Below are 14,522 nucleotides of genomic sequence, written 5' to 3'. Positions count from 1 at the left end.
AATTGTGTTTGGTAAATGAAGATTGAACATGGAAGTTATTTGCTGTTTCTTCAGTCACAAGTACATGTCAGCAATATGGCTCCATTTGGTCCATATGTGTGGGAGGGTCTGTGAGTGTGGGGGGGGGGTTAACTTTGGATTCTGGGTGCAGTTTTAGCCTTCTTGCTATTACTTCTGTTAATGCTGTATTTGCTCTGCCTGGCCTCCACCACAGAGCCCTCTAGCCCCCCCCACAATTAGCCTTCTCTATATTTACTAAAGCTCTGCACTGTCTTCCACTGACATTAACATAGAGATGCAGTTTTTGAGGACGCTGAATAAATACACAAAGGAAATGGCCTTAAAGTGTAAATTGGACATTTTATGCCAGGCTTCGTTAGCCCCAACATGAAACCTCGCTTATTTGTATGCATCAAAAGATTATGAACATACAAGCTACTGCTGACTTAAGTTTTCTGTAGAGCCACCAGCTGCTCAATGTCTTTAACCAACTTGTAAAATATCTTATGGACTTGCACATTTGTTACAGATAGTATTACCCTTCATTTTGGCGGGATCCTGAATATCTGTTCTTCTTTACGGTTCATCTATCGCCATCCCCATAAAGCTGCTAACTTTGGCATTTTTGTTTACATTTGAACATGATCATGTAAATTAATTATAATCTGGACCAAACGATCATTTCAATCAAGTCTGTAGAATACTGTTTGCAGGCCAGGACTTCTCTGCTCTTCCACCATACTTCTCTCAGAATTGTATTTTCACATATTTTGCCTTCACAAAATTGAGCTTACTGCAATTTGGACATTGCGCTAGTCCATATTGCAATTCCGATATAATATTTATATTACATTTGCAGCCCTAAATAGCAGCATTATCTAAATAAATCAACATATAAAAGTGTTTAAGTGGCAGCTTTTTATTGCCAGTAATGGGCCAATAGGTGTTTTTATTTGTTTACACTTAATAATAGTACTATCAAATATTATTTAGAAGTAACAGAAGAGTATTAGGGCCACATGTCAAAAAGATATTCAAATTTAAACCAATTTGTATGTAACCTTTAAAGTCAAAATTCGGGCTGTAATCTAAGAACTCAAAATGTTTGTTCTCACATTTAGCTGTAAAGCTGTTCTGTAAGACTATATATATATACACAGATATGTTATGGTCATATGTTATTAGTGATACGTGCACGACTTCCATGTGCTCACACAGAACTGTGCGTGTACTCACTGCTGAGTGTTTTTGTGTTTCAAGCTGAAGCAAATGGAGGTCCAGCTTGAAGAAGAGTACGATGAGAAGCAGAAGGTTATGAAGGAGAAGAGAGAGCTGGAGTCCAAGATGCTGTCAGCACAGGACAAGGTACGTCCTCTGCAGGTCCCTCAAGAGTCTTTCTCAAGCTGCAACCTTCTTTGCATCAGTCAACTCAGAATTCATTTGAACAATTATGTCAGGAGTCTTTATCATTTGTCAACAATTCGATTAATTTTTTCTTAATATGTATAGAGAGGAGATTGTATGCCTTATTTCCAAATGAATTATCCGACTCGGACTTTAGGTGATAGTAGGCTGATTTAGTAACTGTTTTAATGTGACTGTTGAAGCTCAGGTCAGAGTCCATGACTACACCTAGATTTCTGGCTTTATCTGTTGTTTTGAACATTGCAGACTGAAGCTCAGCGCTAACTTTTATACGTTCTGCCTTGGCTCCAAAAACCATTGCTTCAGTTTATCTTTGTTTAATTGGAGAAAGTTCTGACACATCCAGTCATTGATTTGTTCAATGCACTCACTCAGTGTTTGAATTGGAGCATAGTCTCCTGGTGAAATGGTTATGTAAATGTGTGTGTCATCTGCATAGCTATAGTAACTTATTTTGTTGTTCTTCATTATCTGAGCCAGTGGTAGCATGTAGATGTTAAAGAGAAGAGGCCCCAAGATGGAGCCTTGAGGTATGACACGTGGGTGTCATATTTGTCAACTCAGATGTGTATTTACTAGGGCTGTCAAACGATTACAATTCTTAATCAGATTAATCACAGCTTAAAAATTAATTAATCATGATTAATCACCATTCGAACTATGTCCAAAATATGCCATTTATTTATGTATATTGTTGTGGGAATGGAAAGATAAATGAAAGAAGGCGGATATATCCATTTAACATACAGTATATATGTTTATTATAACATTGTTCTGTGTGTCAAAATGAAAGATAGCCCACACACCTATCAATCATCAAACCGTGGGGTCTTAATTCATTACGTGTTGATTTCTATCAACGGGCGAGTACTTCAGGAAAGTCGACAGAGGGTGGGGGGCTAGTGGAATACTTCGTGACCACAGAGTGTGAACGTTGTGATCAGCTGTTTTAGCGCAGTTCTCCAGTGAAGGGGGGGGGTCTCCCTCCGCAGCCGGTTGGCGTAGTTTTGGCACAATTCCGTTGTACAGACCGACGTTAACAGCAGCCCTGTCTGTGCACACGGAGACCGACTCTGTCGTCCGGTGATCTAACCGACTTCTGGAAAAGCTTCACAAGTACGTCGGTACGCAAATGCGCTTTGTGACACAAGTGACGGTACGCATTTCAGATTACGCACATAACCTGCGTACCAGTTATGTGCACCCCTGTACTACAGCAAAAGTATTCTCCGTCGGGACTTCCTGCAACAACACCATGCCGTTATCTTGATTCTGATTGGCCAGAAGACATTATCAAAGATGTTCTATTGAGAAGACGATCACTACGTGACAAAAGTTTTCAAAACCGTGGCTACTGAAATCAATCTTACTAACTGCTGTCTGTGCAATTTACTCCGCGAGTTGGCAGACTTTATTTTGCTTACTTTAACATCATTTTTCATGGTGGGGCTAAGCCATTTATTGGTATGGGTGTAGCCTACCCCAGCCATACCCTGGCGCTGCCACTGGTGGCACGTATGGGGCGGGCCATTCTGCAAATGCGTTAAATGCGTTAAATATTTTAACGCAATTAATTCAAAAAATTAATTACCGCTGTTAACGCGATAATTTTGACAGCACTAGTATTTACCTATAGAAACAAAGTTGTTTCTGTCCTTTAAGTAGGATTCAAACCAATTTAGAACTGTTTCCGAAAGTCCCACCCAGTTTTCTAGTCGGTCTAGTAATATGCTGTGGTCAACAGTGTCAAACGCAGCACTGAGATCTAATAATACTAACACTGAAGTTCTGCCACTGTCTGGATGTCATTGAAGACCTTTACAAGAGCAGTCTCAGTGCTGTGGTTTGGACGAAAGCCTGACTGGAACACATCGAAACAGTTATTTAAATGCCAGAAATTACTCAACTGTTGAAAAACTACTTTTTCATTGATTTTACCTAGAAATGGCAGGTTTGATATGGGCCTGTAATTGTTCATTACTGAAGCGTCTAGATTATTCTTTTTTAAGAGCGGTTTAATGACTGCAGTTTTTAGGGCCTGTGGAAAAATACCTGAGTGAAGAGATTTGTTTACTCAAGTAGATCTTAGGCCATGCAAGGAAACACATTTTCCAAAATAATGTTTTGTAATCTATATGGTGCTCCTTATTGGTCCCCTACTGAATGGATTCAATTGTAACTCAAAGTATGCGGTGGAAAATGAAAAGATCAAATGTATTGAGTGGATGCTGATGGACTGTGCCTGTGTTCCAGGTGAGAGGAGGGGACATCGAGACTGAGAAGCGTTTGAGGAAGGACCTGAAGAGAACCAAGGCTCTGCTGGCTGACGCTCAGATCATGTTGGACCACATAAAGAACAACGCGCCCAGCAAGAGGGAGATCGCCCAGCTCAAAAACCAGGTACCAAAATCATTTTTAAAAATCATGCTAAAAAGGGACATATTCTGCTCATTTTCAGGTTCATATTGGAATTATGCCTCTCCTGTGACATGAGAAACTCCCTCTGGAGGGAACTTTGCAGACCATTTACATGCACTACAACCTATACAACCAACAACACTACAAACAAGCTTTGTCCATGAGACATTCTGAGCACTGTGAAAATGAATAACTAATATTGATTGTAACTCAGTACTACAGTATACCGTGTCTTGTTTTTAATTGGGTGCTAATCAAAACTTAGTTTGGAACTTCAGTTTCTTATAAATTGGGAGCTTTAGGGGATGTAAACAGGAAATATGATTTTGCTATGGAGTCAGACGGTAATATGTGATGTGCTTTTTAGTGGAAAACTTAGAAACATGTCTCATTCGTTTTTCTCCAAGTGGATTTATTGATATGTATTTGCCACAGTGCCACGCTTCGGGAAGTGTAAGTTATACAAATATGTGTATCGTGTCTGTTTGGATTTCACCGAGTTATGACTCCCAGAATGAGTACACATGTAGATTCCCTCGTCTTGCAGTTTTAGAGAGTTATTGTATGTTTAGAGGTTTGCTTGATGGAATGGTAAAGTGATCTTTAAACCTAAAAGTAAAGTCTTAACCGAAACTATTCCCTCTATTTCTGTGCCCTTTTCAGCTGGAGGAGTCTGAGTTCACGTGTGCGTCAGCAGTTAAGGCTCGTAAGTCTATGGAGGTGGAGATTGAAGATCTGCACGTTCAGATGGAGGACATTTCCAAAACCAAACAGGCGGTGAGTACAGCTTAGTGTATCCTCCTCTCAGCCTTGATAAAGTAACACTTTTTCCTGAAGTTACAAAACCGAAACAGGCATTTCAAAACCTTATTTAAGAGATGACTGGAAGTTCAATCGGAGGCACAGGGGGCAGGTGATTAAGGCTAAAGGAAGAGAAGCCTTCCAAAAATGATTGGTCTCTACACTATAGTGCACACCATTGGTCCCTAAATGTGTTATATGCATTCTTATGCTACAATATATTATAGTGACAATAACACTAACAATATTTAGCAAGCCCTCAGATCACTTCTGTGGTGACTGTGAGTTGTAGTCTTACATTGTACCTATGCAATTCATTTGTTCATTTTAAATCAAATCATGTGTTGTGTTTGCCAACCTGCATTTCAATTGTGTAGCGTTAGCATATTAGCCCAGCATCATTGAATGTCGTTTATCTGTAGCCTAGTGAGCTATTAGTTATTGATTGTTACCGGAAAAATAACTACCTAAGATAAACGGCCCGCTCCCCTGTAGATCCTGTGCTGTGCTAAGGGATAATGTGCCCTTCAGGTGTTATTTCTTCAATAATGACGGCTTCACTGCACATTATCCCGCTTACTACACAGCCACATATAAACAAACTAACAACTTGACTCTCAATATTAATTGAAATGATTATATTGACTTGAAAATAGTTGCATTGCTTCCGCTAAGAAAAAACCAAGGGCTGCAACAACACATTCATTTCAAATGAACAGCACTTATCAATGTTTTCTGTAACTGTCCAAGTCTGTTCACAGTTGTGATCCTAAAACATCCTTGAACAATGCCAGAGCAGCCCATACCGTGTTCCTTCCTGTTTACACAGTCTTTTTACCTCTTGACTTCTCTCCATCGATCCTCCTTAGCAACGGTCATTATAATGCTTAGCAGTGGTGTGTTCAACAGTGTTAATAAAGTCATAATAAAGGTTAGTATGTGCATAGAGCTGCTTTTTTAAACAGAAAGCTGTCTTCAACGCTTTTTAAAACAAGTATAATGATCAAATATTAGCCTTCGCTCCCCTCCCTCAGTTCAGGGGAACTGGCTGTCATTAGTAAATGGTCGTCAGTGGTAGGGTGTGTTTTTGAGGCTTTTGTAAGGCTGCACTATCTGTGGTGTTAACACTGCAGTAGCAGATATGTCAAGCTATTGCCTTAAGCCAGAGATAAGCTCTGTTCCTCATTTTCTGCCTGTTTCACCCTATTTCCCAAATCTCTCCGATCTTTATTTCCCTGAGAAAATATACATTTCTTTACATGTTACTTTCTTCCTCTTCTTATCTCAGCCTCTCATAATCTTTTGACCTGTATATTTTTATGTCCTTTTGGCATTACTTGTTGTACTTGATGCTCTGTTCCCATGGCAATCTGGTTCCACTTGTGCTTTTTTCTCTTCTCTCCAACATTTCTCCTGCTATTCATTTCACCCTCATTCTTACGCTCTGTGTCAGCGAGGTTTAATCTCCTGCTGCTTTTTCTCCTGCCTGTAAAGGACAAATGACTGACTGTTCAAATTTGAACAAAACATGAAAACTTTAAATATGTGAATGTACTGTCCACAGTGAAGTGAAGGGTGAAGATAGAGTTGACACAGCTGCAGGTCAGCAGCAGAGGAGAGAGGAGGGTGTCCGGATGAATTATACACTCCTTAATAATAATAATAATAATACATTGAATTTATATATATATATAGCACTTCTCATCTGCCAAGACAAATCCGAAGCGCTTCACAACAAAATACACTGATAACATTTAAGAGATACAAAAAAATAAAAAATAATAAAAAATAATTCAGTTATAAATTAAAGGTCAGAGATAGCGATACAAATGGCAGTATCCAGGTGTACCATGATACAAGTTTATTGGAAGGCCTGCCGAAAGAAGAGGGTCTTAAGGCCGGTTTTGAAAACCTCGGTGGGAGGGGCAGATCTCAGCTGATCTGGGAGGGAGTTCCAGAGGAGCGCTGCGAATGAGCAGAAGGCTCGGTCTCCCATTGTCCGGAGACGTGTGCGGGGGATGTAAAGAACAGGAGCGTGGCTGGAGCGGAGAGAGCGGGTAGATGTCTGGGTATGGATGAGGTCACAGGTATTTTGGGCTTTGGCCATTCAGGGCTTTGTAAGTGAGGAGCAGAACCTTAAACTGGATCCTGTAGTGGACCGGGAGCCAGTGTAGTTGGGCAAGTATGGCGGTTATGTAGGCGGACCTTTTTGCACCGGTGAGAACTCTGGCTGTACTGTTCTGGACAAGTTGCAGGCGGTTGATGGTGCATTGCAATAGTCTGTTCTTGAGAAGACGAGTGCATGAACCAGTCTTTTGGTGTCATCAGTTGAGAGTGAGGGCTTCAGTCGGGAAATGTTTTTCAGGTGAAAGAAGGAGGTCTTGGTGATTTGTTTGATGTGGGCTTGGAAAGACAGAGTGGAGTAAAACTTTACACCAAGGTTGGTGACAACGGAGGAGAGAGGATTGAGCTGACCATCGAGGGAGGGGCTGATGTTGGCGGCCTTCAATTTCATTAGTTATTATTTTTTCTCCTTTAACCCTCTAAACAAAATAAATCCACTCATAAACATTCCTCTGAAGTGTTCTTCAAAGGACCAGAAGAAGAACTTACTGACAACAGAAAGCAATGGGATATTTCCAATGGATTTTGAAATATTGCAGAAAATATGATTATAATATTATTAAATAATATAGATATTCAGCAAGCAAATGTTTAGGATATTTCTACGTTTTGTTCAGCAGGATAATCCCCACCTTTTCATGCTAATAGTTGAAGCTTTAATTCATTTGCCAGACATAAATCACTACCAATGGGCTATGAATGATCGCAGTCACATGACTTCGTGAAAACATCACTAAGGCTAATATTCGTTGTGATGATGTTTAATAATATTAATAATAAATGTTAGTATCACACCCTTTTTCAGGTGTTTAAAGATTCTTTAGAAAGATTAAAAAAAAAGAAAAACTTAAAATATAGATTGAGACTTTTTTAGACACATAAACCATCATTTGACGATGCATCTAAGCAGCTATGCAGGATATTATTGAGTGGGGTTATTATTGAATTATTTTCTTTCCGTATAACAAAACTCCTAAGCTTGAATTACCTTATTTCAGGTATCTTACCAAAAATACATTCAAATTTTTTTGACGTAAGACAAGGGAGTAACATGCTAACTAAGACTCATTCCTGAACTGCTCTATAGTGACCTTGAAGGAGACAAACACAATCCTAAAGTTGTCATAGCAATACTCCTAATGGTTAACTACACAGAAAACACCTGAGCACCACTCGCCTTCCTCTTCTGTCCTGCTAAAATCAGGTTGCTTTTGGCCCCATGTTCTTTATCTTAGAGAGGGAATCGTGGCCCCCTTCTTCACCAGCCCTTTCATCGCGGCTATCATTTTGTATCAGGTTGTTTGAAGGCGTGTAGAAGTATTTCACATCAGAAAGTACAGACCCTGAATGCAACTTAATTGTTTTTACCTCACGCCTGATCCGTTTGGCAGGAGGAGGAAGAGGAATATTGTAGAGACGAGATGAAGGTGGCACCAGCTGTTTGTTTTCAAATGGTGTCTTTGAGGATGACCTCTGCGGCACACATGCTGCCTGCTGGGAAAGTAAAAGCCTGCCAGAAGCGATGACAGGAATGGTTATTACAAATGGAGCCTCGGCCGCATCATACACTGCAATTCAACCGAGATAAAATCATGCAAATAATATTTCTTTCAGATGGTCTGCCGTTTTTTTGGCCATTCTCCCGCCGTTCTATCTCCGTAATTGCAGTGTTTTGAGAAAATTGTCTTGTGTTTTCGACAGCTTTATTTTTCCACAAAGACACATGGCAATCTCAGAGAGGGGAAAAAAGTCAAAAAAACAAAGAGCCGAGCCAGATAATTGGGTTGAGATTGCACTGACAGCCTGTTGTTAAATGTGTTAAATGAAAGTTTGATTCTTTAGACTGTCATGTTTTTCTGAAGCGCCCATCACAATATTTGAAGAGCTGGAGCTGCTTGCAAAGCTTTTATCAGCACTCACTGAGGCCACTGGTGATAAAAAAGGAAAAGGTGGTATGTAAATGAATTTGCCCCAGATTCCACAAGGATATTTTTAGTTACTGAAGTACACCTTGGTACGATCCAGCACAGGGTTATATTAATACAAATAGATAAGAAATGAAAAGATCTAACCTTACAATTCAAATCCATATTTCAAAAGCTGTCTTTGGATTGCGTCATTTGGTTTATTCTACATGCAGTTTTTTTTTTAAGGGAGACTGTTTATTGTGCGGCTATTGCCTTTATTAGAGTAAAAAGGGGGCAACAGAGGGGCGTGGCTGTTTTGGATTTCAACCAAGGTTTCAGCAGCAGGGACTGAGCTCATGTAGATTGTCTGCTAGCTCTACCAAGCTGATATTTGGCAGTCCTTTTTTTTTATGATCTTTTTTTGGACATCATTACCTTTTATTAGAGAGAGGGAGTTAAAAGGGAGAGACATAGGGGCGTTTTAGGGTTGGATTCCAACACGGTTCCTCTGCAGCAGCGACTGAGCCCATATAATATATATATATATACGAAGTTACTGAAGTACACCTTGGTATAATCCAGTGGCGGCTGATAAAAATAGATAATACATGAATAAATCTAACATTATAATTCAAATCCATATTTTTGAGCCGTCTTTAGATTCCCTCATTTGGTTCATTATAAGATCATTGTTTGGGCCAGCAGTGCCTTATGTAGAGTGACAGTGTTTAAAGGGGGGGAAAGAAGGCCATCCTCTGCATGGACTGAGCCCCTTGTACATTGTACACTATAAGGCGGCCCCTACTTGCATTTTCCTTCTTTTTAAAACGTTTTTTTGGGCAACTATTGCCTTTATTGGAGAGACTGGGCTAAAAGGGGGGAGACAAAGGGGCATCCTCGGGTTGAATTCTAACCTGGGTCCTCCACAGGAGCGACTGAGCCCATAGTACATGGGCTTCTAGCTCTGCCAAGTGAGCTTTACTACATGCAGTTTCTTTCATTTTTTCAAAGTTTTGATGTGCTAGGGGAGATAGAGCTGATGACACATGTAAAGGGACCGCAGGCCGGATTCAAACTTAGACTGAGCCCTAGTACATGGGCTCCAACCACTGAGCGATGTGGCGGCCCTACACACAGTTTCTTAATAAGATAGGTGGCACAGTGTCAGCTCTGCCTGTCCCCGACTCTTCATCCACTCTCTATGTGCAAATGGTTTCATTAGCCTTTTCACAATGTCACATTAGTCATCCTTTATTAATCCTTGGCTCTGCACCAGTCGCCTCTCATTCTCATGTATATTACCCCAGTCATTACAGCAATAGGATTACTTCAGAACTATCCCTCTCCTCAACTGGAGGTACTAGCGGGTGGCGCTAGCTTTTAGCCTCTAATTGGATATCTTGGTTATGACTGGGACCTTTAATAACCCCTGTGATGAGAGGGGGGGCTGTGTAAGAGCTTATAAGGGGTCTCCTCAGACACAAACCTCTCTGCACACCTACAAAGTCAAAGCATGGCTCCAGGCGTTTTACAACTGTTAATGGAGATAATTCAAGGAAAATGTATAAATTGGCTAGCTAAATGTAAACAAGTGTATACACCAGAATATTTCTACATGATATGAATCTATTAGATTCTACACTGACAGTTTGACCCTCTGTGTGCCCAGATGGTGGGATTTAAAGAATAATTTATGTGCAAAAAACAATACATTTTACCCTTGAAATCAACATGATAATGAAAACACAATACAAATGTATGTCAAATAATGTGCACACATATTCATTTAAATAATTTGAATGACTCATTTTAAATGTGTTCTACAGTACTAAATAATTTAAGTTGTTAAGCAATATGTTTAGAGACTCTTGTTTTTTAATTGAAGTTTTCCTATCTGTGATTTGGTTTTGTTGGGGAGGCCTAAATCTGGCCTAATTTAGTCTGATGTAGTTCCAAAGCAGCTGGGCTGACTTGTTATTTGCTCCGTGTTGCAGCTGGAGGAGCAGCTGAGCCGTCTGCAGAGAGAGAAGAACGACCTGCAGTCCAGGATGGAGGAGGACCAGGAGGACATAAACGAGCTGATGAAGAAACACAAGGCTGCTGTGGCCCAGGTCTGCTTCTGCCCTCTCTTTACCGTAACAACGTGAACATCACAACCATGCTTCTGTTTCCTATATGCAACTTGAATGAACACTTTTTATAATGGAAAAACAAAGAAATGAACAGAAGTTTAATCAAGCCACTTCATTAGTCCACACAACGTATTTGAGTTCCTCTGTGACGGTCAGAGACCTCAGTTTACCCATAACACCCTGCGCTGCACAAGTCAACCGGAACCTCATTAATTTCTCATTGTTTTTGTCAGAAACTTGCCTCAGTCATGTGGAGAAATTGTAACTTTTTCCGCAGATTTTAGACTGGTCATATGCGTTGTATGCCTCAGGAAGTTAGCATACAATACTCGCAAATTAGCTAAAAGGCAATTTCATATATTCAGCTTCATAAATATGTTACAGACTAAATAGTGTATTTCTATAACATTAATACAAATAAAAAACTCAGCTAGTTGTACACATATGTTCAATCTTATTTCTCTAAAATACATCCCTAGCTTACTTACACCACCACCACGGGATTTAAGTGGGATAGTTGTTCACCATACATCCCTACCAATTGAGACATTTTTAAAAGCAGTGGAATTAGGCTACCCCCCCCCCCCCCCTCCCACCCATTCATCTAACTGTATATGCAGATGAACAGCAAGGGCGAAGTGGAGTGAAAGCGCTTATTTTTCACTGCTGATGGATGAAGAGTGATCTGCTTCCACTGGCTCCAAATGAGTCCATCCTTCCTGTCATCATTGAAACAGTTGAATTCCCCGTGGGACCCACTGTAGCAGAGTGCTTCATCTACTGTGAAAAAAGCACTCGTCTCAAATGTTTCACTCGGGTCACATTGAGATAAGATTTTATTGATATGCCTTCTGCAGACTACAAAACATCTTTCCAGCAGATTTATTTGTCTAGGTAAAGTCACGTCTTCATGTTTTGTTGGAGCTACGTGAAGCTTTTTATTTGTCTGCATTCTAGCTGCATGTACAGTCTGCAGAGCTGATGCACTTGTTAAAATGAAGTGCTCCGACAGTTTCATGTTGCTCGCTGACTTTGCTTCTGTCTTTGTGTTTTCAGTCGGCCCAGAACCTGGCTCAGATCAGTGACCTACAAGCCCAGCTGGAGGAGGCCCTGAAGGAGAAGCAGGAGGTTCAGGAGAAGGTAGATGCTGCTTTTCTGCCCTTAGCTTACCATTCAAAATCTGTTCCTTTTTTAAAGTACACGTCAGAGAAAGGCCAGTAGGAAGTGTTAGTGAGCCTTAAAGTCATGTCACATATTGTAAGGCTTTAAAATACGCTAACTAACAAATAAAAAAACATAATTTATGTATCTTATAAAAATGTTGGGTTCCCAACCAAACTAAACTGACCACCAAAATATCGGGGTAAAAGATGTTCCTTTGCTTGATAATGTATTTTAATTTTGAGTGCAAAGGGTGTGAGTAATGATCTGGTGTTAAAACACAAAGCACCAGGCCTCATGATTCTCTACGTGGTAATTCTTTACATCACTGTTACTGAAGTGCATGAAAGTATATTGAATGGTAAAATATACAATCTCTTGTTTGTTTCTCTGTAAATTTGGTTTACAATTTTGAATGCTTGAATCCAAAGAGACAAAAGCGGGATTATGGTAAGCGTTAGGGTTAGGGTTTAGTAATATAGCAATTCAAAAAGGTTTGAGAACAGGATCCACTTCACCTCCCCTGACGCCGAGGCTTATCTCGAGTTTTCTCTGCTTTTGTGCCCATTGCAGAATGCCATTTACAAACTTGCTTGAATGTGCAGCCCTGCCTCTTTTGCCTTGGCTTTTTATTAGCAAAAAACAACCCTTGATGTAATTGATGTGTCATTCAGGCAGGATTGGCACTGGCAATATGTGACGCATATGGTCTCCCAAGCTCAGATAAGCAATAATGCTGTACATGGTATAGCTGTCATCTTCATAATGACGGCTGCTGCGGAGTCTTTGTCATCAGACACAGCTGCCCCTGTCAAATCAAACACAGCCAAGAAAAGGCAGAGATCTAACCCCCTATCTCCCACCTTTCACCTGTACAAGTGTTTGTATGAGCCATACAATTACTAACAAAGCACTTATATACTAACAAAGGACTGGCTTATCTAAAGCCAGTTGAGTAGCACTTGAAATGTTTTGGCTCTATGAAACCTGATGTACTTATATGATTCTGTTTTCTTCAAGTTTGTATCTTCTTGGTCGAATGCACTTATTGTAAGTCACTTTGGATAAAAGCGTCAGCTAGATGTAATGTAATGTATGACCCAAGCTCTGTATTTTTCTTTACTATGAATTATGAAATCAACATCTATAGGTTCAGTTTCAGGGCACGTATCTCCACTGAGACGAACAGAAAATGCTGCAACTTACCTAAAGCTAGAAAGAAATCAACAATACCTCACCATTCTTCACGATGTATCACCGGTTGCATTTTGTTATTTAAAGTAGCAATATGAATGGTTTTAATCAGACAAATGATGCTTGTGTGGTTAGCATCGAGCTGGAGTCAATACGTGGTTAGCCTAGCTTTGCATTAAGACCGGAAGCAGAGAGAAACAGCTAGACTTTCTCTGCCTAAAGTTTGACATGATTTAAGTCAAGTGTACTACTGTCCTATGGTGGGTTGCCCATGCTGGTTATATGGGGTAAACACACTCAACCCAGATATAGATAAAGCTTTAAATATTTAACATTTAAAATGGAGATGGAGAATGTATAACTCAAAACATCAACAACTGTAATGATTGGTTGGAGTTAAAACTTCAAGTTCTTCTTTTGGTTAATCACCCAGTGTTCTTTTCTTTTTTTTGGAAACCAATCATTTGAATAAAGGCTCTAAGGTCATAAGGATTAGCATCCATTAGGAGGTGGAGTTGTCTCAAAGCAATGAATAAAGTGCTACAGATGACGACAGTCGAACCACATAAATATAGAAAAGTAGTGTACCCAGGACAAAGCCTTGAGTAAGTAATAGGGATGTAACGATATATTGAATATCGCGATATCGCGGTAAATAAATGTCTCAATACCGTCGTGAGACTGACAAAATCTACCGCGATTTTTAATTTATTTATTTTTAAATAATTTTTTTAAAAAAACTTTATTCAACCAGATGGTCCCATTGAGATCATCGATCTCTTTTTCAAGGGAGACCTGTCCAATATGGCAGCAAGTAGGTTACAACATGAACATAAAACAACAGATAACACAAAAGGTATTTACAGGGCTACATGTACATACCTAGAGACATTGACAAGTACCAACAGTATATTTATATCTCTGTCAATAAGCCTCACCTTCTTGGCAAAAACTGTATTGTTTTTGAAGTGGTGGAGAGACAATGCACAGTTTTAACCACTGCTGTTACCCATGGCCAAAGCATATCTCTCTGTCCCAGCAACATCAGTACCAAGCAAGAGAGTTGTTTCCACAGCAGGGGATTTTGTAAACGCCCAAACATCCCAGCTTCTACCTGGAAATGTGGACATGCTCATATTCCTAAAAGATAACCTTGATGATGCTGAGTGAGTGAGTGAGTGAGTGAGTGAGTTAGAGTTGAGTTACTTGAAAAACTAAAGTGAAACTTGATTTATTCTATTGCAGGGTCTGATTATTATATTGTTGACACTTTTAAATACTACTATCCCAGGGTTGCCAACTCTCACGGATCTGGCGTGTGACACACGCTTTCACTCTCAATCTCACGCTCTCACGCTGC

General features: G+C 39.9%; 1 protein-coding gene across 14 annotated transcripts in view; it reads left to right on the top strand.

The window, feature by feature from the left end:
• Positions 1-14,522, top strand: part of myo18ab (myosin XVIIIAb) — a 146,936-nt gene that overhangs the window by 113,888 nt on the left and 18,526 nt on the right. For all 14 annotated transcript variants that reach the window (XM_034206501.1, XM_034206545.1, XM_034206493.1 and 11 more), the window contains 5 exons: positions 1,261-1,365; positions 3,679-3,825; positions 4,507-4,620; positions 10,670-10,786; positions 11,864-11,947. In XM_034206501.1, coding sequence (XP_034062392.1) covers positions 1,261-1,365; positions 3,679-3,825; positions 4,507-4,620; positions 10,670-10,786; positions 11,864-11,947 — 567 coding nt within the window. The remainder of the gene's footprint in view (positions 1-1,260; positions 1,366-3,678; positions 3,826-4,506; positions 4,621-10,669; positions 10,787-11,863; positions 11,948-14,522) is intronic.

Source organism: Gymnodraco acuticeps, unplaced genomic scaffold (assembly GCF_902827175.1).
Source record: "Gymnodraco acuticeps unplaced genomic scaffold, fGymAcu1.1, whole genome shotgun sequence".
In the NCBI taxonomy this organism is placed as follows: Eukaryota; Metazoa; Chordata; class Actinopteri; order Perciformes; family Bathydraconidae; genus Gymnodraco; species Gymnodraco acuticeps.
This window is presented reverse-complemented; position numbering and strand designations above follow the sequence as displayed.